The following is a 27,970-nucleotide window of genomic DNA, read 5'->3' as shown; positions in this document are numbered from 1 at the left end:
ACAGTGTACAAACAAGCTGAAAGCTATATGTTTGTATGTATGTAATGAATACTGACGAAATACAGACAAATCATTTTTACCGTAAATAAATAATGTCACTTGATGTTGATGATAAATATTCTTCGCTTATGGCTTCACTAACACACTCGCTGACATCCGATTCAGTGGAAGAATTGTATGTTTGAGTAAATTTGAATTTAAATCTGAATTCAGTATTATTACTAATACTTCTTTCTCACTGTGCGATTTTCGCTGGTTTACAAACACTGTTGACATTTTGTGACTGGTTTATTATATGTAATTCAGTCAATATCTGGCAGAGGGCACAAGAGATCAATAAAAGGTGTTACAGAAACCTAGTGTTACAATACTATGTGATCAGGGGTTTTGTAGGCTCAGTAATTCAAGTTTAAAGTTGCAGAACGTACCGGTACGTTCGTACTCCCTGGAGACCAGAGAGCAGTGAACGTACTGGTACATTCATACTACTCAAAGTGACAGTAGATAAGAAAATAAATCGTTAGGTTATTTTCATAATCCTGGTTCTCTGAAATAGATTAATACCTCATGGATATTAATCCTTTGAAACTGTCAAACCTGAATCGATATTCCAAATCTGCACGTAGTGCCCTTGACACAGTTGTGCCCACCCCCGAGGGCATACGAGAATGCAGTCACTCAAAATGTCATCATTTTCCTTTCACCGACCTGAGAGAGCGAGATCTACAAACAGATAAGTACACATAATGTTATATCTGATTGTTCACTTGTGTCATACCACTTATTGCAATTATTTTACATGTATTAGTAAACATTTACTTCACATACTGTGCACTTAGCCGTGGTTGTTCGCTCAAGACTGCTGCAAAAGACGCAGCGACCTTGAAGGTTAATGGTTACATTTCTATTTCAGGGAACCAGGATTATGATAATAACCTAACGTTCCCTTTCAAGTACAAAATGTAACCATTACCTAATGGGTAGACATACCAAAGCTGTCGCAATGGAAATTGCAGGGTTGACCTGTCTAAGATCGAGGATTGGTCTGAGGCCACCATCCCGTTTGGGCACCAGGAAGTACCTGGAGTAAAAGCATTCTTCCAAGTGAAGAGGATGAACTGTGCAAATACAGTGGCTCTCAAAAGTATTCACCCCCCTTGGACTTTTCCACATTTTATTGTGTTACAACATGGAATCAAAATGGATTTAATTAGGAGTTTTTGCCACTGATCAACACAAAAAAAGTCCATAATGTCAAAGTGAAAAATAAAATCTACAAATTGTTCTAAATTTATTACAAATATAAAACAGAAAATAATTGATTGCATAAGTATTCACCCCCTTTGCTATGACACACTGTCACAAAGACGGCCAGAGTGGGTGGCGTCAGACCAGAGAGGAATACACAGACAGAGACGGTGGTGATGATGAGCTGAGTGCAATGGCTGCACTCAGCGTTTATTAACAAATAAAAGGGTTGAAAACAGCACAAAAACACTGGACACGGCACTACACGCCAAAATAAATAGACATACAAAACGGACTAAACACTTAACAAACGGTGCACGGAGACAAACAAACACGGTGAGTACAAACACTTATCTTTACGATTTTACTTTACTTTTACTCCTCTCTCTCTCACCCGTTCTCCTCTTCCGAACACCCAACCCTGAGTGCAAGAAATGTGCGTCTATATATACTATTGTGCTGGGATTCAATTACTAATTAATTATTCACTTGAATCCCAGCACGTGAATTAATTCTGTGCAACCCCGTGCTCACATATTACATTTAACCAGCACGTGAAGTGATTTGTGCTCTCCTCGTGCCTAAATACAAATCTACACTTTTTAAATACACGTGAAACACAGACCCGTTTATATCCCGTGTACCAATCTATACACCAACATTTACACACGCACGCATACACACAAATGCACACAGGGACGGGGCACATTGCCACACACACCTAAATAAGCTCTGGTGCAACCAATTGTCTTTAGAAGTCACATCATTAGTTGAATGGAGTCCACCTGTGTGCAATTAAGGTGTTTCACATGATTTCAGATTAAATACACCTGTCTCTGGGAGGTCCCACAGTTGGTTAATACATTTCCTAACAAAAACTACATCATAAAGACAAAGGAACATTCAAAGCAAATCTGGAATAAGGTTCTTCAAAAGCACCAATCAGGGGTAGGATACAAGAACATTTCCAAGGCATTGAATATCCCCCGGAGCACAGTAAAGTCCATTATTAAGAAATGGAGAGAATATGGCACAACAGTGAATCTGTCTAGAACAGGCCATCCTCAAAAACTGAGTATCCGGGCGAGAAGGGCACTAGTCAGGGAGGCCACCAAGAGGCCTATGGCAACTCTAAAAGAGTTAAAGTCTTCCACGGTTGAGCTGAGAGACACTGTGCATACGGCAACAATAGCCCGGGTGCTTCACAAAACTGTCCTTATGGGAGAGTGGCAAAAAGAAAGCCATTGTTGAAAAAAACTCACATCAAATCTCGGCTAGAGTTTGCCAGAAGGCATGTGGGAGACTCTGAGACCAAGTGGAAGAAGATTCTATGGTCTGATGAGACCAAAATAGAGCTTTTTGGCCTCAACGCTAAGCGCTATGTTTGACATCATCCCTACCGTGAAGCATGGTGGTGGCAGCATCATGCTATGGGGATGCTTCTCTGCGTCAGGGCCTGGAAAGCTCGTGAAGCTAGAGGGCAAAATGGATGCAGCAAAGTACAGAGAAATCCTGGAGGAAAACCTGCTGAAGTCTGCAAGAGACCTGGGACTTGGGAGAAGATTCATCTTCCAGCAGGACAATAACCCCAAACATACAGCCAAAGCCACACTGGAGTGGCTTAAAAACAAAAAGGTCAATTTCCTGGAGTGGCCCAGTCAAAGCCCGGACCTCAATCCAATTGAGAATATGTGGAAAGAGTTGAAAATTACTGTTCACCAAATGTCCCCATCCAACTTGACGGAGCTTGAGCAATTTTGCAAAGAAGAATAGGCAAAAATTGCAGTGTCCAGATGTGCAAAGCTGGTAGAGACTTATCCAAATAAACTCATGGCTGTAATTGCTGCCAAAGGTGCCTCTACCAAATATTGACTCAAGGGGGTGAACACTTATGCAATCAATTATTTTCTGTTTTGTATTTGTAATTAATTTAGAACAATTTGTAAATTTGATGTTTTACTTTGACATTATGGACTTTTTTGTGTTGATCAGTGGCAAAAACTCCTAATTAAATCCATTTTGATTCCATGTTGTAACACAATAAAATGTGGAAAAGTCCAGGGGGGGGTGGGTGAATACTTTTGAGAGCCACTGTAGCCCACTTTTGCAGCAGGGTTGTCACCTCCTGAGAAAATACCAATGCGTCTTGCGGATCCATGACTAATGTTGTAGTCACGCCCCGAAATGGAAAAGGACCACGTTTGAATTGCAGAGAATAACCGGTCTGTACAGTATTGAGCACCCAGGTGTCTGAGGTGCATTGACGCCAGTACTCCAGGTGACTCCCTTAAAAGGGGCCCTGGGCCTGTGGCAGCACATTGCTAGGGCTGCTACTTTGCCTTTGCGCTTGATGGCGGAATTTATTGAAGTTCCCCCTTTGCACAGCGCGGGTCGGTATGTGGAAACCCCTCAGGCTTTAGCAGGAGCCGGCTCTGCCGGTCTCTGAGGCTGCTGGAACCTTGGTCTCCAGTTTGGCGCCGGTCTACGTACTGGAGGCGGCCTCTTTGGAAGCAGACTCACCAGTTCCTTCTTAGACTCCCGCACTACCAAAAGTGTGTCCTGGAGTAATGGGAGCATCCAGCAATGGTGCCTTGTCACCATACGCTATGTGCGCCTGACAGACAGATAGAGCGGACGTCTTGCAGCTACATTCCTACCCACTACCTGCCCACTGAATTTTGAAATACGGAGCAGGTTCTTATTCACCAGCCGCAGTTTCTTGAGCTGCTGTGGTGTGGGTCTGTGACTCGGTGAAAGAGACTTCAACAAACAGCTCTGGTAACCAAGATGCTGTTATAAATTACCCAGCCGTGCAGCAAAAACACCAGCTGAGTGTTTCTGTTTGTTATCTACAGGCCATGGAACATTCAAAACATCCGTAGCCCTTTTTATCAGTGGCAAAAGCTCAGCTGAAAATGACATATGCACTACTGGTGTTGTGCCATCTGAGTCACCCTCCTCAGAGGGGAACTCCTGATCCTCAGAAGCAGCGATAGACAGCAGATCCTCTTGCTGCCACTCCGCATGTACTCCTCCCTGTGACTGTAATGACACAGAGGGAGCAGGTGTAGCAGTGCGGTCGCGCAACAGCTCTGCTAACATGTTTCCCTGTTGGGAGACCGCTTCCCAGAGCTTATCCAGCTGCTCAGAGCTCTCCGATCTATGAGACCGGTGGCTCTTTCTCTACCTTTTCTTAGGAGGGGAAATCAGAAGAGGGGAAGGGGAAGGAGAAGGAGATGAAGACCGTGAAGCCGGTCTCCTTTGTGGTGGTCTTCTATCATCCGTAGGCACAAAGCTCTCATGAGAGGATACAGCTCTCTCCTTCTGAGCTGAGCGCACAGTACCCCTGGTACGGGTGTATGGTACACACTGTACAGTGTATGGTACAGTACAGTACGGTGCACGGTATAAGAACGGTGCACACAGTATGGTACGGTGCAGAGCACGGTCCACTACCATTACAGTAACCTCGTTCACTAAGAACGGTAGTAGATCAGTGACCTACAGTTACCAAAGAAGCAGTATGCAGGGATGCCCACCTGTATAGCTTCTGGCTTAACACAACACAGCCCTAAGACTGGAGGAGGCCTGCTGTCAGCCATGACAGCCTTCGCAATGGTACTGCAAGTACAGATCAGAGCGGCAACGAAACACTGTGGGAAAGACTGCGAGCAATCAGACCTGAAGCAGAGCTGAGCAACTGCTACTGAATCGGAAAGGTAACCTTCTTCATTTTACAACGTACCGGCGAGAACAGAAGCAGGTCTGGGACCTACAGTTGCCACAGGAGCGAGATAGGGATGCCCACCTATAAAGCTTTTTGGCTAACCACAGATCAAAACCCAAGGAAAGCCTACTGCTAGAGCCCTAACAGTCTTCATACTATCTCGCAAGCAGATCTTAATGTGGTACATAGACACTGTGGAAAAAGCTGCAAGCAGCTTGACCCAGCGCGCCTCTCTGTCAAACGCTGGACAGCTGAGCCTAGCCGCCGCATTAGTATTTCTGTGAAAAAAGCAGAAAATACAACAGAGAAAACAATTTGTTCTCACATAAAACAGTAAACAAACAGTTACCATTATTTTAATATGTTTTTTATAATAAAAAAAAAACACAATTTTATTTTACACTTCAACTAGCAGCTTACGAGAGAGCACCAGTACCTGGCTTAAGGCATTCGATCCCAGGGAACGGGCAGCAGAGCTGCCAGCTTCGCGCGGAGCACAAGGCTACTGAGGGACTATCGAACCACCACGGCTGAGTGCACAGTACGTGAAATAAATTTTTACTAAAACACGTAAAACAATTGCAATAAGTGATATGACACAAGCGAACAAATCAGAAATAACACTATGTGTACTTATCTGTTCGTAGATCTCTCTCTCTCAGGTCAGTGAAAGGAAAAATGATGACATTATGAGAGGGAACCACAAATGTCCCCTGACATGCACATCCATTCACTATATAGGTCTCAAAAGTGCAGTTATTTTTGTATTTTCACATTATACCAAGATATCTGCTAAAAAACTATGTTAAAGAAATCTCTGTCTGCAGCCTTACTTTAGTTATTAAGTAAATGTTAATAGGTAATTATCTATGAGGGCAGGCTTGTTTATTTCTTTAAAAGGCTGCAGGGAAATAATGTGCATCTATAAACTACTAAGAGATTGTGCCCTAGTGAACAGTTACAGTAAATTGCTGATTATGTCCAGTTCATTAGATGGACTGGTCCATACTACTATGCTTATGGTGAATGAGAAGAGTCGCTTCTGTATTTAGCTTTGTGTTGAGTGCTTCAGTGCAAATGCATTATTTAAAAAATATTACTATTATACAAACCCACAATAGTTTCTTGTTTTAACTTTTCCTAATTTAGATAATAAATCAATACAGTCAATAAACAAGGCAGAATAACAAATTACATACAATCTGTTTTTCAGGGTACTATTTACATAAAAATAGGAGGAGTAGCAAACACTGATGCAGCAGCAAAGGTCATCCAAAATAATCTAGACAGTATGGCAAATTACATTTAATAGAGGAAAGTGTAAGGTACTGCACGCAGGCAATAAAAATGTGCATTATAAATATCATATGGGAGATACTGAAATTGAAGGAGGAATTTATGAAAAGACCTAAGAGTTTATGTTGACTGAGAAATGTCTTCATCTAGACAATGTGGGGAAGCTATAAAAAAGGCCAACAAGATGCTTGGATATATAGTGAAAAGTGTTGAATTTAAATCAAGGGAAGTAATGTTAAAACTTTACAATGCATTAGTAAGATGTCATCTAGAATACTGTGTTCAGCTCTGGTCACCTTGCTACAAAAAGGATATTTCTGCTATAGAAAGAGTGCAAAGAAGAGTGACCAGATTTATTCCGGGTTGCCAAGGCATGTCATATGCAGACAGGCTAAAAAAATTGAATCTATTCAGTCTTGAACAAAGAAGTCTACGCTGCGATCTGATTCAAGCATTCAAAATTCTAAAAGGTATTGATGATGTCGACCAAAGGGACTTTTCAACCTGAAAAAAGAAACAAGGACCAGGGGTCACAAGTGGAGATTAGACAAAGGGGTATTCAAAACAGAAAATAGGAGGCACTTTTTTACACAGAGAATTGTGGGAATTTGGAAACAACTCCCCAGTAATGTTGTTCAAGCTGACACCCTGGGATCCTTTAACCCTTTGAGTAGTGAGTTCTAAAATGCACTGCCGGTCCTACGGGAGTGAATTTTTCTTTTTTTTCTGTCTTCTGCATGCACTTGATTATTACAAGTACAGCATACAAACAAGCTGAAAGCTATGTTTGTATGTATGTAATGAATACTGATGAAATACAGACAGATCATTTTTACCGTAAATAAATAAAACAAATAAATATATTTATTTATTTAGTCATAGGGAAAGGTTTTGACTAAAAAATAAAGGCAATAAACAATGGGGTGGAACAACCACAACAACACGTCCTAACAAAAAAAGGGTGGGTGAGAGAGAGAGAGCGAGAGAGAGAGACATGAATAAATCATATCCAGGTAAACAGGTGGTGGGGGCGGAGGGAGTGGGAGAGTCTAATGCTTCAGTGTATGATACTCCTTGAAGCATGGAGCAATGCACAGTGCTTGGCGCCGCCTCTTCACTGTTACTTGATGTTGATGATAAATATTCTTCACTTATGTCTTCACTGACACACTCACTGACATCTGATTCAGTGTAAGAATTGTATGTATTTGAATTTAAATCAGAGTCTGAATTTAGTATTATTACTAATACTTCTTTCTCACTGAGCGATTTTTGCCAGTTTACAACACTGTTGACATTTTTGTGAATGGGTTTGTTATATGTAATTCAGTCTGGCAGGGCGCAAGAGACCAGTAAACTGTGTCACAGAAACCTACTGTTACAATATTATGTGGTCAGGAGTTGTGTAGGCTCAGTAATTCAAGTTTAAAGTTGCAGAATGTACCGGAACGTTCATACTACCTGGGGGCCAGAGAGCAAGACTTTTGTATTTCATACAATCTCACAATTGTTAATTACAAATCACAATTTTTTTTTTTTTTTTTTTTTACAAATATCAAATTATTTTCAAAAGTAATAATCGTTCAACACCAGCTCCCTTCAAAGGTTTGAGTCTTTACCTGGCGAGTTTTAACATTCATAGACACCAGCTCAATGTTTGGGCACTTCAAGCTTTCTGTCAGGTTGTGGTCTAACAAATGAAAGCTTACTTCTGACATATTCTGCAGGCACACCTGTATGTATTTCCTGTGAAAAAGAAAGGACAGGGTTAGTGTCTCAATACAGTACAGTTGTGAGGTTTAACCTTTATCTTGTGTGGTTTAACATTTAAAGTATGTATATCTAAACAAAAAAAGTCCAATCTTAGGCATATAATATATACAGTATAACCTTCACTGTGTCTTTTATAGAGGACAACATGAGACCTACAGACATTACAGTATTATTTTTTTATGGTATTTTTTCCACTCATGAAAAAATAGTCTTTCTTAAAGATATTTCAATGCCACATTTCTGAAGCTTCCCTGCATTTTCTACCTCAAGAGGTCCCATGAAGGATGGCAGAGACAGAAAAAAGGAGTCACAGAAAAGCAGTGACTGGTTGCTGAGGAGTGTTAAAGCATGAAGCTTCTGGGAATTTGAGGTCTTGTAAAACTCTTTGAACCTTTCAGTAACAAATGCTGCTCCAAGACTCGGATGTACTGCAAGTGCAGCACTTCAATATCAAGAAGTGATCAGTAAATGTTGTTTATTAATAGAAAAAAATACCATTAAAAAATAAAACACACAACCATAATATGTAATCCTTTTATATACTGTAGGGTTATGTGAGGCAAAGATTTATCGACTAACTAATGACTGGTTTAATATGTTTAACATTTAAACATTATGGTGTTTAAATATTACCCCTTTCTATACATAAATAAAAAGAGCATGTTTCAAAATGTATTTAAAAACTTGGGAAAATCATAAATATTTAATGGACTTCAGATTTAGAACATAACATTATAATCTTATTCATGTTTTAAATTAATTATAATCTTATTTATGTTTCCTATTAATGTTTTGTCAAATGTTTAAAATCATTCCACCCACTACTACAGTGAATGTGTGGATTTTCTTCAGCACTGAATCCTGTGCTATTAGCTTTGTAGGTTAGATCCTGGGTGTTGACATTCACTAAAGAAATTTAAATGGAAGTTTGTCTGTTTAACTGACATATCTCCCTAAATTAAAGTAGCTGTTACTTAAAATGATAATGGCATTGCTGTGGCACGTTACATAGTAATAATGGAGGTCATGAGTCAATTATTTGAACAAGGGAGTTTCATTATTACATTATTCAACAACTTTTTAAAAGGTATTTATTTTTTATCTCTCTTGAAATAATCATTGTTGTCCACTGAAAGTTGAGAGCAGGGCTTGACTGTCCCTGTGAAATGCTTCATCAGTAATCAGTGATTTTAATACAGGTATTGTTAATTGGCATCAACTTTTCCATTACTGAGTTAATAGAATGGTTAAACTCCATAGAAAACAATGGGATAGCAGTGTCCAGTTGTATAATTTAATACAAAAACATTCCTCTCTCAAGTTTATCGCTGGTTAACAGCAAGACTATTTTGAGTCTTGCAAAAATAACCATTAATCTCAATTGTTCGTTGTATCTCCATTCCCTTTTATTAAACTGTTTTCTGTGGGTGGACTTAATGTAAAAAAACATGAACAAAATGTCTTTCTAACCTTTCAATCCAGTCTAGGACTGATATACCCATCTAAAAAAGCAAAGAGAAGAGCGAGAGACATTCCAAGAAATATATTTCTGGAATGTATTGTCTTACTGGACTACATGGTCTTGACACTTAATGATCACTCAAACCAAGCTTCTGTATCATGCAATAATTATTGTCTCTGTGTAAAAGAACTGCACTCATAATCAATGGGCATGCGTCACCTCTTTCCAGCAGATAGCAAGGACTGCGCAGCTTTAAAGGGGTTGTAGAACGTCAAGGCAATAATTGTAGAATAAATAGACCATGGGCAGTCAATAGACATCTAGAAAAAGAACCAAACCCCTGTTATAAGCACATCAATACTTAGGTAAAAAAAAAAACGTTAGGTTATTATCATAACCCTGCTTCCCTGAAATAGAAATGTAACATTACCGAATGGGTACTAACCTCTTTAAGACCTGAAACCTGAATAAATATATCAAAGCTGCTCACAGAGCTTGTGACACAGTCATGGCCTGCCCCCGAGGGCATAAAATGATCACAGACCTCAGCATCATTTTTCCTTCAAGCCTGCTGCAATCATGGACGCAGCGACCTTGAAGGTTAATTGTTACAGTTCTATTTCAGGGAACCAGGGTTATGATAATAACCTAACGTTCCCTTTCAAGTACGAAATGTAACCATTACCGAATGGGTCAGCACACCCAAGCCTCTGTTTAGACAGGGCTTGACCCAAGCCTCTGTTTAGACAGGGCTTGACCATGGGACTTTGCCCCATAGCAGACAAAAAATTGTTCCCCTCGTCAAACAGATCCTGCAAAAATTGCAGTATTACTGCCATGGGACAGGTCGTGGGGTTGAACCCCGGTGGCAGGCACCACGTCTGACAGACGCCCTACTTGTACCCGCACTGGGAATGTGTGGACGCTGATCTGGCATTTTGCAGGATGTCAACAACCCTATTGGACAGACCCACATGCAGACCCACGTTCAAATGCAGCCGTTCAGGGGGCAGAGCCAGAGATGCAGGCTCAATGGGTCGGGATGCCATAAGGTCCCCCGCGTCTGATTGAGCAGGTTGTGGCGCTTGGGCAGTATCCATGACTGGCTGCTCAGGAGCTGCATCAGGGCCAGTGGCCAGTTGTCTCGGCCACTGGTGTGCCAAGGCATCTATCATCAGTGGATCCCTGCCTCCTGATATGGAGAACCAAAGGAGACAGTGGGTCGATTTCTGGGAGGCAAAGAGATCTATCTCTCCCAAATAAGGCTCACCACTTCGAGGTGAAGCCTCCACTCTGATGCACTGGGAACTCACATTGAGAGAATGTCCACCGCCCAATTTGTCACCCCGAGCAGGTGTACTGACCGCAGTGTGAGGACGTTCTTATGTGCCCAGAGAAAAAGCTTGCGGACCACACGATGGCGACTTGGAGACCTGAGACCGCCCCGGTGGTTTATATAGGCCACCACTATTGTGTTGTCCATACGGACAAGCACATGTCTCCCTCAAACCGCCTGCAAAAAATTCTGCAAGGCCAATAAACTGCCTGCAGCTCCAAAATATTAATGTGGAGCCCCTGTCAAGGTGGGTTCCACACCCCCAGTGCCCCCTTGCCATTCCACACAGCGCACCAGCCCAGGCTGGATGCGTCTGTGGTGACGACCTCCCTTTTGGTGATACTGTGCAGTGCTATGCAGAGGCGTACATGGGCAGGCTGTTTCCACCAAGAGTGTACCTTTAGACCATGACGAGACACTGTCAGTAGGCGGTCGCGGTTCAACGTGGGTTAAAAAACCCTATTGTTGAACCAGGCTTGCAGAGGGCATATGCGCAGGAGACTCAAAGGCAAGGTCTGAGAAGCTGCTGCTACCATGAGTGCTCTGTTGAGCTGAAAGAGCTCTAAGCAGGCGGCTATTCTTTGCACACTGCCATCCGACAGAGTGGACAGCATGGACCCGGAGTCCAAGCACACTCCTAGATCGGTGGCTGTCTGAGAAGGCGTGAGCCAGGATAGCTTCCATGCACTTCTAAGTGGCAAGAGCCAGAACTCGTACGCTGTTCCCTGAAAGGCAGGTACTTGCGCTGGTTTTGTGGGGATGTGGAAATAGGTGTCTTTGAGGTCCATCGTGGTGAACCGGCTGGCCCGATTGACTGCAACAGCTGTTGCATCGTCAACATTTTGAACCTCCTTCGGCTCAGATACAGGTTGACCTGTCTTGAGGTTGAGGATTGGTCTGAGGCCATCATCCCGCTTGGGCACCAGGAAGTACCTGGAGTAGAACCCTTCCTCCAACTGGATGGGGTGTATCATACGAATAGCCTGCTTTTCCAGCAGAGCTGCTACCTCCCGAGACACCACTGTGGTGTCTTGCGGGTCAGTGACCGATGTAGAGAGTAGCCAGTTTGAACGGTAGTAAGCACCCAGATGTCTGTGGTGCACTAACACCGATACTCCCGGGCCTGTGGCAGCAAACCCCTAGGGCAGCTGTTCACCTCTTGGCTTGGCCAGAGGCTTTTGCCTCTGCGCCGGGCGATGGAACTTATAGCCTCCACGGCGAACAACCATGGGCCGGTTCTGAATATCACCTCTGGCAGCAGGCGCAGCCAGCTGTTCTGGTCCCTGAGGCTGCTGGGGCCGGTGGTGCCAGTTTGCCGCTGGTTTGCGCACTGGGGATGGTCGCTTTTTTGGAAGCAAGCACACCAGCTCCTTCGTAGATTGCCATGCGGTGAGAGCGCTGCAGCATCTTGTCCACAGCGGGACCAAAGGTATGCCCCCATTGATAACGGCACTTTGTCCCCATCAAACACACATGCTTGGGAAAGCCACAGCTGCCTGCGTACGGCTACCAGTGCAGCCAGGTTTCTACCCACCACCTGCCCGTTCAGTTTAGACGTTCAGTTTTAACAAGTACTTATCTGAATAGGCTCTATAAGTTCTTGAAAGAATAAATGGCGCTGAGGTCTATGAGCGCTGTCATTTTATGCCCTCGGGGGCAGGTCATGACTGCATCACAGGCTCTGCGAGCAGCTTTGATATATTTATTCAGGTTTTGGGTCTTAAAGAGGTTAATATCCATTTGGTAATGGTTACATTTCGTACTTGAAAGGGAACCAAACATAATTAGGAATGTCCCCCATAAATTTATGGCTGAAATTTTGAAATGCCATAATTCATTTCAATGAACTTATCACAAACTTATTGATAATGACCAAATTATGCCCAATGCTGGTGCATGAAGCGAAACAAGAGAAACTGTACTACTGAAAATATTTAAGAATTTTAGATTTTCCTGAAAGTTAACTTACCAAGGTTTTTCTCATTGTAAAATGTATAAGATTTTTTTTTGTGTGCTCCCAAATAAGATTACTTTCCAAAAATTTTCTTAAATTTAAAGTGTGTTAGCTCAACCAAGGCAACTGTAGAGTATGCAACATCCTGTAGAGCTGGGCTGTTGTGCTTGTGTGTGCTAGCCTGGTCTGCAGAAACATGTTAGCACCTTTTTTCCACACATTAAATAATGTTTATATATTTACTTTCAATACATGCTGATTGGACAGTGTTGGTAAAAAAAAAGAAAAAAAAGTATGCAGCGCTACAATAACATAATTTGTTTTACAAGAATGTATTTTTTTAACCATTATGCTTGCAACCATAACTGCTTAAATTAAACACTAATACTTTTGTCATGAACGAATACTAAATTAAACACATTTTTTTTTTTTTTTTTTAAGTGTGCCCAATTATTTTATCCCTGATTTTCTCCCCCAATTTGGAACGTCCAATTATTCTTTCCCCTCAACGCAGCAATTCCCATACCTCAGGAGAATTGAAGGTTCAGTGGGTATCCCCCAATCCGACAATCAAGCCATTCCTCTTTTACATCCAGAAACTCAAGAGCGGACCTCAGCGAGCTACCGACCTCTGGAGAACAAAGGCCAGCCCTGCAGGTGTCTGTCTGAGCTCACTGGGCACCTGGCCAGTAGGGTTCACTGTAGCGCGATGAGGAGAAAGTCCCTGCCGCTTTTGCCTCCCTAATCCATGGGAGCGCCAGAGGCAATGAGAAGCTCCCTTTGGAATCCCCAGCGAAGACCGCCGACTTCGCACAGCAAGGGTGCGAACCTGCGCTCCCTTGACTCTATGACTAACCCTGCACAACGCGCGGCTGTGCTTTTACTAGAAATTGTGTATTTTGCTTTTTGAATTATTAAAAAGTGGTTAAACTTTACTAAATGCTTGTCCTTAATCTGTTACCTTGAATTACTGTATAATAAGCATAGGGGGCCAATACTTTTGTCTATGACTATAACGGCTCCTTCCAGCAACTTACTAGTTGTTTCTTAATAGTTATGTTGCTGCAATTGTTTTACTCCACTCAGAAAATATGCCTTTGCACATAAAAATAGGTCCTGAGTATTTTAAAACATTTGCCAAAATAAACAATGTAAATGTATTTACCTTTTGAGCGATGGCAGCTTGGCAGGAGTCTGGCTTCTGATTATCTTTGGTTTTCCAGTGGACCTCCCCATTGGTCAGCCTCTCATTGTCAAATGGTTTTGAGAGGGTGGAGAGGATGTGGCAAATTACTTCCAGTTCAAACTCAATGACATGATAAGCAGGAGTAAGTGGCAACATAATGCTGGTAACCTTCTCGGATGACTGGATCATCAATACACTTTCCTCAACTTTTTCTGGAGAGGGAAAACCAAAAAGAACAACTTTCGCAAGTTAAAAAGGGTAATAAATGGGGACTTCCGGTGGTCAGCAAGCTAATGGCTGCCTGAAACTAAAGCTCTCTCGAGTCTTGATTAGAATTTACCCAATAAACCCGACCAAATATTATTAAAAACCTATACTTCTGATAGTGAATATTGGGTGACTATGGAGACAAGAGGCAGAGGACGTAAATCTACAAAACATGATAGAGACGAATATGATGACGGGGAAAGAAGCCGCAGCAACTCTCCCATTTCCCAGTAGGAGACGAGACGTTGCTTTGGTGAAATGGAGAAACACGACTCCCCCGGTGTAAGTCTTGAAAAAATATATGCTGAACTGGTGGACTTTAGAAAAGATATCAATAAAAAACTATCTGACATTACTGAGGATATAAAACACACCAACAAGAGAATCGACGAAGCAGAGGAACGCATTGTGCAAAATGAAGCCTGGGGTGAAAAAATGGATAACGTAATGGTACACCTGCTTCAAAAACAGACACAGGTAGAAGCGAAGCTGACGGACCAAGAAGGGAGATCGAGAAGACAGAACCTGAGGATATACGGTGTACCAGAGGAATTTGAAGAAAACTCGATGACACTATTTGTCGATAAACTCATTAAAAAAGAACTAGACCTGCCCAAAGACTTTAATCTAGAAATTGAAAGGGCTCACCGATCTTTAGGCCCTAAGCCCGCGGATTCCAGTGCCAGACCGAGATCTACAGTGATCAAATTCCTGAGATACAAAACCAAAGACGAAATCCTGATGAAAGCATGGAAGAAAAAGGAAATATTTTATGAAAAGAAAATGATATACTTTGACCATGACTATGCACCCGAAGTTCTACAGAAACGTATGGAATACAAGGATGTGAAGAAAGTTCTAAAGGAAAACAAAATCAAATTCCAAACGCCATTTCCAGCAAAACCCAGGGTTTTCTTTGAATCTGGTGTGCTGTACTCGTCAGCGGATAATGCGATAAAGGACCTATCAGACAGAGATTTTGATATCAACCCCCGTCTCAAGAAAACTGAAACAATGATGGATAAGATCAAACGCAATGCCTGGCAGACGGCAGGAGGTCTGCGAGGGAAACGCAAGGGACAGAAAACGAATGACCAATACAAAATAGCACTACAGGCCATTCGTCGCCGTACCTCTCCCGAAGACTGAAATAAATGCTTGAACTCTGTTGGACACAAATACCCTACCAAACAGTGTAATTGAAGAAACTAACAATATTTTGGTGAAATTGTTCCTATATCTCTCTAATATTTTCAGTCACTCACATAACCATAAATGGATGTTAAATTCGGATCAGTAATCTACATAGCGAATTATAGTTTTTATAATCTGTGGGTAATGGGACCCATAATTTGGGCATGTAATGTATGGTTTTGCACGGGCATAGAAATTAAGAAGTTAATGAACACTTTACCTTAATTTGACAAGTACATTAATCGTATTTCTTTTAATGATATATAACAGCATAGCCTATTGCATTTGAATTCTCCTTTAAACATCTCTGCAATTTTAGATGACAATTTAGAGTTAAATCAACAACCGGGAGCAGCGACTAAAATTTCATAACCCTGCACCGATGAATATATATATCTTTTGTATAATGCTGCAGCTGCATTTTTTTTTTTTTTTTTTTCTGTTTTAAAAAATATGCAAGACATAGACGTGGTGTTGCCATCTTGATACCGAATAATTCTAATTTTGAATACCTGTCAGAAATTAAAGATAAGGAAGGCAGATTCATTCTAGTTAAAGGGAGAATGTGGGGGACCTCAGTTACTTTATTTAATATTTATGCCCCTCCGGGAAGCGACAGTTTTTTTAAAAAAAATGTTTTATTTAATGGCCCTGGAAACAGTTGGAGTGCTAATCTGTGGAGGCGATTTAAATATTTATATGAAGCCCATTCAGGACTCCTCTAAAAACAATTTAAAAACCCCTAAACCCTTAATCAAATATGTTAATAGATCTATGGAAGAGTTAGGCATCCTGGATGTATGGAGGGATCTGAATCCTTCAGGTAGAGACTATACACATTTTTCTGCCCCTCACACATCCTATGGTAGAATAGATTACTTTTTAATGTATAATAAGGACAGAGCTAAGATTAAGGATTGTGAGATCGGAACAATTGAGTTATCTGACCATGTTCCAATCTATATGACTGGATTTAAATTTAAAGAAACAAAAAACTCTATGGAGAATGAACTCTGGCATTCTAAATGACAATACGGTCAAAGAACAAATCAAACAAGAAATCAAACTTTATATACAAAGTAATGATACAGGTGACGAATCCCCTGCAATATTATGGGACGCAGCTAAAGCTGTGATCAGAGGAAAATTTATTGCGATTAAGTCCCATAGAAAAAAATTAAAAGAAGCCAAAATGATTGAACTACAATCTGAATTAAAACTTTTAGAACAAAAACATAAAAAGGAACTGGCACCTCATATAAGGGAAAAGCTCCTGAAAATTAGGGCAGAAATAAATAATATACAAACCCTTGAGGTAGAGGAAAAAATTAAGTTGATAAAGCAAAAATATTACGAATCTGGAACCAAATCTATGAAAATATTAGCAAGACGACTTCGTAAACAACAGAGCAGGGCTACAATTCATAAAATACAAGACCCAAAAACCAAGCGCATATGCTCCAAATTAGAGGAAATCCAAACAATCTTTGTAGAATATTATAAAACTTTATATGCACAACCTGAGAATCAGAATAGACAAGATGCTGACCTCTTATTAAACACAGGTTTGACAAGAGCAATAACTATTGAGGAAATTAATAAAGCTACAGTGCTTTGCGAAAGTATTCGGCCCCCTTGAACTTTGCGACCTTTTGCCACATTTCAGGCTTCAAACATAAAGATATGAAACTGTAATTTTTTGTGAAGAATCAACAACAAGTGGGACACAATCATGAAGTGGAATGAAATTTATTGGATATTTCAAACTTTTTTAACAAATAAAAAACTGAAAAATTGGGCGTGCAAAACTATTCAGCCCCTTTACTTTCAGTGCAGCAAACTCTCTCCAGAAGTTCAGTGAGGATCTCTGAATGATCCAATGTTGACCTAAATGACTAATGATGATAAATAGAATCCACCTGTGTGTAATCAAGTCTCCGTATAAATGCACCTGCACTGTGATAGTCTCAGAGGTCTATTTAAAGCGCAGAGAGCATCATGAAGAACAAGGAACACACCAGGCAGGTCCGAGATACTGTTGTGGAGAAGTTTAAAGCCGGATTTGGATACAAAAAGATTTCCCAAGCTTTAAACATCCCAAGGAGCACTGTGCAAGCGATAATATTGAAATGGAAGGAGTATCAGACCACTGCAAATCTACCAAGACCTGGCCGTCCCTCTGAACTTTCAGCTCATACAAGGAGAAGACTGATCAGAGATGCAGCCAAGAGGCCCATGATCACTCTGGATGAACTGCAGAGATCTACAGCTGAGGTGGGAGACTCTGTCCATAGGACAACAATCAGTCGTATACTGCACAAATCTGGCCTTTATGGAAGAGTGGCAAGAAGAAAGCCATTTCTTAAAGATATCCATAAAAAGTGTCGTTTACAGTTTGCCACAAGCCACCTGGGAGACACACCAAACATGTGGAAGAAGGTGCTCTGGTCAGATGAAACCAAAATCGAACTTTTTGGCAACAATGCAAAATGTTATGTTTGGCGAAAAAGCAACACAGCTCATCACCCTGAACACACCATCCCCACTGTCAAACATGGTGGTGGCAGCATCATGGTTTGGGCCTGCTTTTCTTCAGCAGGGACAGGGAAGATGGTTAAAATTGATGGGAAGATGGATGGAGCCAAATACAGGACCATTCTGGAAGAAAACCTGATGGAGTCTGCAAAAGACCTGAGACTGGGACAGAGATTTGTCTTCCAACAAGACAATGATCCAAAACATAAAGCAAAATCTACAATGGAATGGTTCACAAATGAACATATCCAGGTGTTAGAATGGCCAAGTCAAAGTCCAGACCTGAATCCAATCGAGAATCTGTGGAAAGAGCTGAAAACTGCTGTTCACAAATGCTCTCCATCCAACCTCACTGAGCTCGAGCTGTTTTGCAAGGAGGAATGGGCAAAAATTTCAGTCTCTCGATGTGCAAAACTGATAGAGACATACCCCAAGCGACTTACAGCTGTAATCGCAGCAAAAGGTGGCGCTACAAAGTATTAACTTAAGGGGGCTGAATAATTTTGCACGCCCAATTTTTCAGTTTTTTATTTGTTAAAAAAGTTTGAAATATCCAATAAATTTCGTTCCACTTCATGATTGTGTCCCACTTGTTGTTGATTCTTCACAAAAAATTACAGTTTCATATCTTTATGTTTGAAGCCTGAAATGTGGCAAAAGGTCGCAAAGTTCAAGGGGGCCGAATACTTTCGCAAGGCACTGTATATCAAATCTTAAATCTAATAAATCCCCAGGGGCTGATGGCTTCAGCAGTGAATTTTACAAAATGTTTATCCCCTATTGCTGCTGTCCATGTGCAACTGGTTACGGGAAGGGGGAGAACTCCCACCTTCTTGGAGGGAAGCTATTATCTCTGTAATTCCAAAGGAAGGAAAGGACCAGACTAAATGCGGATCTTTTCGTCCAGTTTCTGACCTCTGTGTGGTCTACAAGATCTATGCTACAATTATAGCCAAGAGATTAGAGAATATTTTACCTCAACTAATACATCTAGATCAAACAGATTTTATTTTAAATAGACAAACACAGGATAACATTAGGCATACATTACATATAATGAACCACATACAAACAAAAAAGACAAGTGCGATAATGGTTAGTCTTGATGCAGAAAAGGCCTTTGACCGGGTTAGCTGGGGATTCCTGTATCAAAGCCTAAAGATATTTGGTTTTAATGACAAATTTATTAAAGAAATTCAAACAATATACTCAGATCCACATGCACAAATTAAAATTAATGGTTACATTTCAGACAGATTTAAACTGAGAAGAGGTACAAGACAAGGTTGCCCTCTGTCCCCTCTTGTTTTCTTTATATATCGAACCGCTAGCACAATGGATAAGACAGACTCCAGAGATTAAAGGTATAAAATTAAATGGGCAAGCTCATAAAATTGCACTCTATGTGGATGATGTTCTAATATATATGGAGCATCCTGCTACTTCCCTTGAGGGATTGATGGCTCTCCTGGAGGAATTTGGTAAGGTCTCGGGATACAGTCTGAATATAAAAAAAACTGAAATTTTATCATATAACTTCCAGCCATCAGTTCAATTGGAAGAAAAATATAATCTGAAATGGCAGTCAAAGTCTATTAAATACTTGGGAGTCAACCTACCAAGAGACCTCTCAAAGCTATTTAATCTAAATTATAACCCCTTGACCTCTAGAATCAAAGAGGATATTGCAAGGTGGAATCTGCTTCCTTTGTCTTTGAGTTCTAGAGTGGAGGCTGTTCAAATTAATGTTTTGCCGAGACTACTGTACCTATTTCAAACTCTACCTATAGAGGTCTCGTGGGACAGTTTAATGATTGGGATAGACTCATTTCAAGGTTTATTTGGAATGGCAAAAAGCCAAGAGTCAGATTTAAAACCCTTGAGTTATCTAAAGAAAGGGGTGGTCTGGCATTGCCTTGTCTCCAGTCTTATTATTGTGCTGCTCAGCTGAGGCCTCTGGTATGTTGGTGCAACCCTGGATATGTTGCAAGATGGAAGGAAATAGAAACCTCAGTAATACATAGATTCCCAATACAGGCAGTTTTGGGGGATAAATCATTAACAAAGGATCTAAATAAAACTGAAGTGCCACGGGTGATAATGCCTGTTAAATTATGGTTTAAACTTATAAAGAAATACCATCTGGAGACGGATGTGACATAGTTAAAATGGATTGCTTATGATCCAGATTTCCACCCTGCTCAGCTTGACCAGAGATTTAAATCCTGGACTGAGGGAGGTATTACTGCGATATGCACAATGATGCGGCAGGGTCAGATGGAGAGCTTTGAAGAGCTGACACAGAAGTTTAATTTGGAAAGACAGGATTTTTTTAGATACCTCCGAATACGACACTATTTAGGCAAACATATAAAATCTAGAAAAACAGGGTCTAATACTAATGATATTCTTGATATATTCATTTCTGCCTATCAACAAAGCAATCAGAAGAAAATTGTATCTAAATTATACAACAGCATTCGAGACAATAAACAAGAATCAACAATATATATAAAAGCTAAGTGGGAAAAAGAAAACAATATTGTAATATCCGTTGAACAATGAGAAGGAATATGTAAATTTCAACATAGCTCCACTAATTCACAAATTTGGAAGGAATTTGGCTGGAAAAACATAACTCGTTTTTTTATTAGTCCCAAAATACAAGCACTACAAAAAGACAGAACATCACAGTGTTGGAGACTTTGTGGAGAACAAGTAGCGACTCATACACACATTTTCTGGTCCTGTCCAAAGATGCAACAGTTTTGGCACTTCTTAAATGTAGCTTTTAAAAAACTAACACATTCTGATATACCACTTGATTTTTTGGCAATGTATTTGGGAAGTTTCCCCAGCGAGGTATTTGAGAGCAGAATAAGATCCATCCTGGGTATTCTTCTGGTGGCCAGTAAAAAAGCTATCACAAGAAAATGGCTGCTCAAGAGCCTCCAACATTTGAGCAATGGATTGACATTGTAAATGAAATCTATTTAATGGAAAAATTAACCTTTCGTCTCAGACTACAATCAGACAAATTTATGAGATACTGGGATAATAGGGTTAGCTTTGTAATTACTTTAAGGTCTGATTTTATTCCATAAACACCCATATACAGTAAATTTTACATCTCTATGTATTTTCTTTCTTCTCTTAAATGCTAGCACTATGTATATAGTTCTGCCCCCTTTATAACCAAAAAACAAGTGAGAGGTTAATGTGTATTACAGTCTATGTTTTTATATGTATGTATATGTATATATATGTATTTATGTATGTGTATATATGTATACCTTTTTCTTGTAATAAATAAATTAAAAAAAAAAAAAGGGTAATAAAAAAGGCCAGTTTTACAAAGCACTTATAGCAGGCCAATCTTGCGAACTGTTTCGTAACACTATTTCACAGCACTGCATTTACACTGCGTTATTTCAGCTAAAAATGTCTTTTCTTTCAGTTTATTTTCTTAACTGTACCAGATTTAGAGTACCTAGATGTGCCTTGTGAAATTGGCCTTACCTCTCTTTAGTATAACTTTCTCACAAGTCCCCAATCATGGAAATAGGCAGGTTGGATGACACTGCTGTTACTGTTTTTTGTTTTGCTATCTTTGTTTTCATTTTTTTCTGTAAAAGCACTGTAATATAAGTTCATGAGTTAAGGCTTAGGTCCCCCTCCTCACCTTATCCTTTCACTCACATTTGCTACTCATAAGAATCTGTGTGGCATCCGATAGGGTCCTATTTACTGTAACACAGGAAGTGAATGGGGAAACGAGTGAAAAGACTGCTGTGGCCTCACCTCCCGTGTTGGACAATATTGTTGCAGTACTCCCAGGAGAATACAGGATAGGCATGGCATCAATATTGCTTAGCTGTAGTACATCCCCATTCTTTATTGCATAGTGCCCAGTAATTATTGTAAACTTCACCTTTTGGGCAATCCCTGCCAAAAGAATGTCTGTAATATACATACACAGAGAGACAGGTAAGCATATGATGCATTTCCAATTACAGTTTGTTAATTCAGTTTTTGTACAATATATAAATTATATATGCACAGAGTGTAGAGGGTTTATTTCGGCCATGTTAACACTAAATTCTACATAATTATGATTCCTATTCGTAGGAATTAATAACACACCAGAATGACTGAACACATTTTTTTAGACACTTGTGATGTTTCGTTATGTAAAAGCACACTTAAGTCTAAACAGTATTGCACTGTAATGTTTAAATAAAAAATACCAAATCAACAGGGATGAGAGACAGAATCTTAATAAATTGTTAATCCCCAGTGCCTCTTCCTGAATATTTTAGCATTAAAACACATATGCATATAAAATATTCACAGCAATGTACAGTTTACCTGTCAGTGGCTCAACCTTGAGTTGGGGCTCTTGAGAATAGACCTCATACTGCACAATGGGGTAGATGTGGGGGAGAACAAACTGTACGCTTCCCATTGTTGCACACAGCTGACGAAGGGTGTACATCCCTGGCTCGTGGGCCTGAAATGTGAGATTTGTTCATTTATTTACACATCGTCCCCAAACTGCGCTCCAGAAGCTCTTATATGGAGTACAGCACTCAACTGCTTGACTTGGCCAGCTTTACAAATTATTCAATAACAATAAATTTTATTCATTCTCATATTATCTTCTGATGGTGGTCTTTCTACAATGTGATAAAAAATAAACCTGTTTATTGCAAAATATGGCAATGGTGGTACTACAAGCAGTAGTAGCTTGAACTGGCCTAATTTCAATAGCTCTCAGAGTACATTTATGGGGGTGAGAGGATGCTTGTGTCCCTAAATAGGCTGAGTAAATTTGATGTTCTGATAAAGGTGCACAGAAAGCTACTTAACTTGTTGAACTTACCGGCGCAGTAAATGCAATCTTGTTAAAACCTGGCTCTAGCAATACATTAGTTGTTTTGAGGACCTGTGCGCTGTCTTCCAATGGAACTCCAGATTGCGTCTCTGTGGAGGAACCACTCTCCTGGTGGCGCAGCAGCAGGTGCACATTGTTGCAGATGACGCCGGTGGAGTTGAGCGAGTTGTCCAAGGGGCTCTTGTCATGCATCTCATACAGCTCCAGTAAGGGCAGACTGACTCGTGGAGGGCGCCCAGCAGGAGGGTCTGTTTGAATGTGAATAATGCCATTGTTCCCACCTGCCGTTACCCCCTGTTTGCTCAGGCACTCTACTGCCTTGTGGAAGCTGTTTTTCTCAATGCTGAAGTGCACGCTGGCTGCCACTTGCTCCAGCCGCACAGGGATTGGCATGTGGCTGTGGAGGCTCAGTTCAATGGTCAAGGAGCCACCTACGTGGACCACGGCTGAGCAAGGTTCGAAGTGCAGCTGCCTTAGTTGTGCAAATGAGCTCATCCCCAAAACCACCTTTTGTACTATAGAGCAAAGTAAGAAAAAAAAAAATAAGAAAATAAGAATGATTTAATTAAACTTGCTCTAAGTAACTATCATTCATGGATGGACAAGTCTTGGAAATCCACTGTAAAAGAATAAATATAACAAGAATGTTAGTGACATAAATCTCAAATCACGGCTGTAAATAATTATAGTGGAGAGCTAAAAATTAACCCTTTGCTGCCGACGCGCTGTAATTTCGTAACTTTTGTTACAATGACAAAGCACGTCATATCTCAGCCGTCCAACCAGCAAATTTGTTTTTAAGCGTGGGTTATAGCCATGACTACAGGGCGTGTAATGATACCATTGGTTTAGGGCTAGGATGGGCGGGACATATAATATTTTGATTATAAGGACTGCCGGTGCCATTATGACTGAGTGCACAGCAGATTTGAAGTTCTGTATCTCCGGTTTTACAATTCCAAGAGTGCTAATCTACATAAGAAAGTTTACAAACGAGAGGAAGCCATTCGGCCCACCTTGCTCGTTTGGATGTTAGTTGATCCCAGAATCTCATCAAGCAGCTTCTTGAAGGATCCCAGGGTGTCCGCTTCAACAACATTACTGGGGAGTTGGTTCCAGACCCTCACAATGGTAAGTACTTGGGCTAATTAGCCATATTGTTGTTGTTTTTTTTTTTTCAACTTTAGATTTGTTTTTTTGTGTCGAGTACATCTGCAGTGTTTTTTTTTTTTTTTGCTGTGTCATGTCTGTGTGCTTGCTTGCTGGACAGGGCTAACTTTTATGACTGTAGACAAGAGTAACTACTGTACCAACATCACATTTAAAAAAAAAAACAACAAAAAAACTTTCTAATAGTTAGTTTCACTTTTTTATTATAGATTTGTTTTTTGAACTTGTTTCTTCTCAGGAGAGAAGGCAAAACTAATTAAATCTATCGCATGTGATGCCAAAAGTTAGATGTTTGTGTAATTCTGTGTATTAGCTCATTTTAGTTTACTTTTTCTAGTCAATTCATTATTTATCTGTAGTCATTATTATTCGATGTGTAAATGATTTTGTTGTTCCCTTTCAAGTCGAAAATAACCATCAAGGTATGGGACATTGCCGTCAGGCAGTAGGGATTGGCTGAGCTTTATGTCAAAGCTGCCGATAGGCCTCCGCGCAAGCTGCCGTGTAAGCCCGCCCCCCTGGGAGCTTACTATACGCAACGCGCGGAGAGTCACTTCCTCTTTTGCCTTCAGCCTCAGTAGCGGTAGGACTTAGAGCTGTACACTGATTGTACTCCATAAGCTTAGGCTTGAGAAGCTGGTTTATCCCCTTCTCTGAGTTTATTTCAGTTATACTCTTCGGAGTGATTATTGTTATTATTATTATTATTTTTAGGATATATATTGTTTACTTTATATATTCCTTCTCGCTTTGCTTTTGCATCGCGTTTCTTATTATTATTATTATTATTGTGTTTGGGTTTTTTTGTATACTATTGTGTGTATATATATTGTTATATATATATATTGTGTATATATATATTTTTTGTTCGGACGCGTGTTGCGTTGGCCTTGGCCCACGCGCATATCTGCATCCTCGGTCTAGCTTAGGCTAGACCGTGCGTGTGCGTGTAGTCTGCTCTGCAGTGTTCCTCCCCACTGCAGCGCGTTTCCCGCCACGTGGTAATTGTACTACACCCTCTTACTTTGTATTATTGCTGCAGCGTCCAACAAAAAAACAAAACAAAACAAAAAAAAAAACACACATTTTTTCCCTTTCACTCTACATAGGAAGTTGACCACCAACGTGGTAATTCCCCAGCACCATCAGGTAGGTATTGCACGGCATCAGACACTGTACCAGCACTTAGCGTCTCCGCTTGGCGGGTCAGCTGACGCATAGTCGTCTGTGCTAGCGTTCCACGCTCGGTACTCGCGCTTCGGCGCTCGCACTCCGGCGCTCGCACTCCGGCGCACGCACTCCGGCGCTCGCACTCCGGCGCTCGCACTCCGGCGCTTTTGGTGTCAGCGTTTCGGTGCTTGGTGCAGCGCTTCGGCGCTTTGTGCAGCGCTTCTGTGCGTGGTGCTTAGTGCTTCTGCACTTGGGGCTCAGTGCTCGACGCTCGACGCTTCGGCGCTCGGTGCACGTTCCATCAGCGCTTGGTGCTCGACGCTCGGTGCACGTTCCTTCGACGCTCGGTGCTCGACGCTTCGGTGCTCGACGCTCGGTGCTCGACGCTCGGTGCACGTTCCTTCGAAGCTCGGTGCTCGCCGCTTCGGCGCTCAACGCTCGGTGCTCGACGCGTGCACCCTCGACGCTCGACACACGCACCTCGGTGCTCGACGCTTCGGCGCTCGACGCACGCACCCTCGACGCTCGACGCACGCACCTCGGCGCTTGACGCACGCACTTCAGGTGCTCGACGCTTGGTGCCCGACGCTTCGGCGTTCGACGCACGCACCTCAGCGTTTGACGCAGCGGTGCTCAACGCACGCACTTCGGTGCTCGACATCAGTGCTAGACGCTTCGGCGTTCCACGCACGCACATCGGTGATCCTCGCTCGCTACTGCTCGTCAGTGCTTGCGAAGGCTACACACCATGTCTGGGTTCCACCGCTGCGTGACCTGCCAGGCCAAGTTGCCTGCCAGCGACCCACATGAGGACTGCGTCGCATGCTTGGGGCCGGACCATGCCGCATCTGCCCTGGCAGATAGGGCATACTGCCAGCTATGTGCGGGGTTTCAGACGCGCACCCTTCGCCAGAGAGCTACGAAGGCGGTTGGAGGTCGTTCCCCATCCTCGGGCTCGTCCCACACCGTCTCGGCCCCACCGTCATCTGTTGTGATGCCGCCGGTGACGTCTCGGCTCCCTCGGAGCCCATCCTCCCAGCTTACAGAGGTCAGAGGTCTCCAGCCAGGCGTACTCGAGAACGTTCCTGCAGTCCCTCCTCTCGCGGGGCGCGCCCCCGTCGGGAGTCTCGATCGCCTCGCCGGAGAAGGCACTCTCGCTCCCCTCGAAGGGGCAGGCGTTATCAGGACACATCTGGAGTGGCTGAGTTCACCTCCAAGATGTCACAGTTCATGGAGCTCATGATGGGACAGCAATCCCTCCTCATGACCCCGGCAGCCGTTAACCCACCCCTACACTGTTCCACAGCTCCTGTTCTGGCAACAATGCACCAACGACATCTGGGTGCGCAAAACTATACTCGCCGGGTACACCCTTCAGTTCCGGTTAAACCCCCCCCCTTCAGGGGAGTGGTGGTAACTGCAGTGAAGGACTCGGTTCAGTCCTCAGCTCTAAATGCAGAAATACAGGCATTGCTCAAGAAGCGTGCCATTCAACTAGTAGACCCTGCTCTGACCGACCAGGGGTTCTACTCCAAGTACTCCCTAGTGCCAAAAAAGGGCGGCGGGCTCCGTCCTATTTTAGATCTGCAACTACTGAACAAATACCTACGGGTGTTGTCGTTAAAGATGCTTACGCACAGGCACATTGTCCAGTCTGTCCGGCAGGGCGACTGGTTTACCATCGTAGACCTCACAGATGCATACGTTCACGTTCCCATCTGTCCGGGTCACAGGAAGTACCTACGATTCGCATTTCAGAGCAGGGTCTACGAGTTTTGTGTCCTGCCATTCGGCCTGTCTCTAGCTCCTCAAACCTTTTCGAAGTGTATTGATGCCATTTTAGCTCCCTTGCGGGCTCAAGGCGTCCGACTGCTGAACTATCTGGACGACTGGCTCGCCTGCGCGCAGCCAAAGGAGCAGTTGGCACAGCACACCGTGATGGTTACAAACCATCTTCACCAGCTAGGTCTGAAGATCAATTCAGAAAAGAGCCGCCTCGTGCCGAGCCAACAGACCGAATTCTTGGGTCTGCATCTGGACTCTGTGTCCATGGAAGCGACCCTGTTGACACAAAGAGTTGCCTCGCTGGAGCGGTGTCTCTCCCTATTCAGGTTGAGAGAAACAGTCAGCATGGAGCTGTGTCAGCGCATGCTGGGGTTGATGGCTGCCGCCTCGCAAGCCCTTCCTTTGGGCTTACTACACCAGAGACCTCTGCAGGCCTGGTTCAATGCCTTCACGTTGCATTCGCGGAGAGACAAACACCGCAGGTTTAGGGTATCCCGAACCTGCTGGGAAGCACTGCGCTGGTGGAAAGTTCCATCGAACATCCGCCAGGGCGTACGCTTGGGTCCCATCTTCCGAAGGGAGGTTATTACAACCGACGCTTCCAACCAGGGTTGGGGAGCAGTCTGGAACGGGTCGGGGACTCGCGGAGTGTGGTCAGGACCCTGGAGGTCGGCCCACATCAATGCTCTGGAACTCAGAGCGGTGGACCTCGCCCTTCGGCACTTCTTGCCAGTGCTTCTAGGCAAGCACGTGCTAGTGCGGTCAGACAACACCATGGTAGTGGCATATATCAACCGCCAGGGCAGCTTGCGGTCCCCTGGTCTTCACCAGATGGTAACACGGCTGTTGCTTTGGGCACAACCGCGTTTAGCCTCTCTGCGTGCGGTTCACCTACCGGGCAGAGCCAATTACGCAGCGGATCTCCTGTCCAGAGGAGGTCCTCTTGCAGGCGAATGGCGTCTTCACCCTTGGG

General features: G+C 42.5%; 1 protein-coding gene across 3 annotated transcripts in view; it reads right to left on the bottom strand.

Moving 5' to 3' along the window:
- Positions 1-27,970, bottom strand: part of LOC117406666 (trafficking protein particle complex subunit 10-like) — a 153,373-nt gene that overhangs the window by 14,347 nt on the left and 111,056 nt on the right. For all 3 annotated transcript variants that reach the window (XM_034010877.2, XM_059028754.1, XM_059028753.1), the window contains 6 exons: positions 22,861-23,387; positions 22,347-22,488; positions 21,780-21,938; positions 13,962-14,194; positions 9,726-9,826; positions 7,891-8,017 (listed from right to left, as the gene is read on the bottom strand). In XM_034010877.2, the coding sequence (XP_033866768.2) occupies positions 7,891-8,017; positions 9,726-9,826; positions 13,962-14,194; positions 21,780-21,938; positions 22,347-22,488; positions 22,861-23,387 (1,289 nt within the window). The remainder of the gene's footprint in view (positions 1-7,890; positions 8,018-9,725; positions 9,827-13,961; positions 14,195-21,779; positions 21,939-22,346; positions 22,489-22,860; positions 23,388-27,970) is intronic.

Source organism: Acipenser ruthenus, chromosome 8 (genome assembly GCF_902713425.1).
Source record: "Acipenser ruthenus chromosome 8, fAciRut3.2 maternal haplotype, whole genome shotgun sequence".
NCBI lineage: Eukaryota > Metazoa > Chordata > Actinopteri > Acipenseriformes > Acipenseridae > Acipenser > Acipenser ruthenus.
Note: the sequence above shows the minus strand (reverse complement) of the source record. Positions and strands in the feature narration are given on the sequence as shown.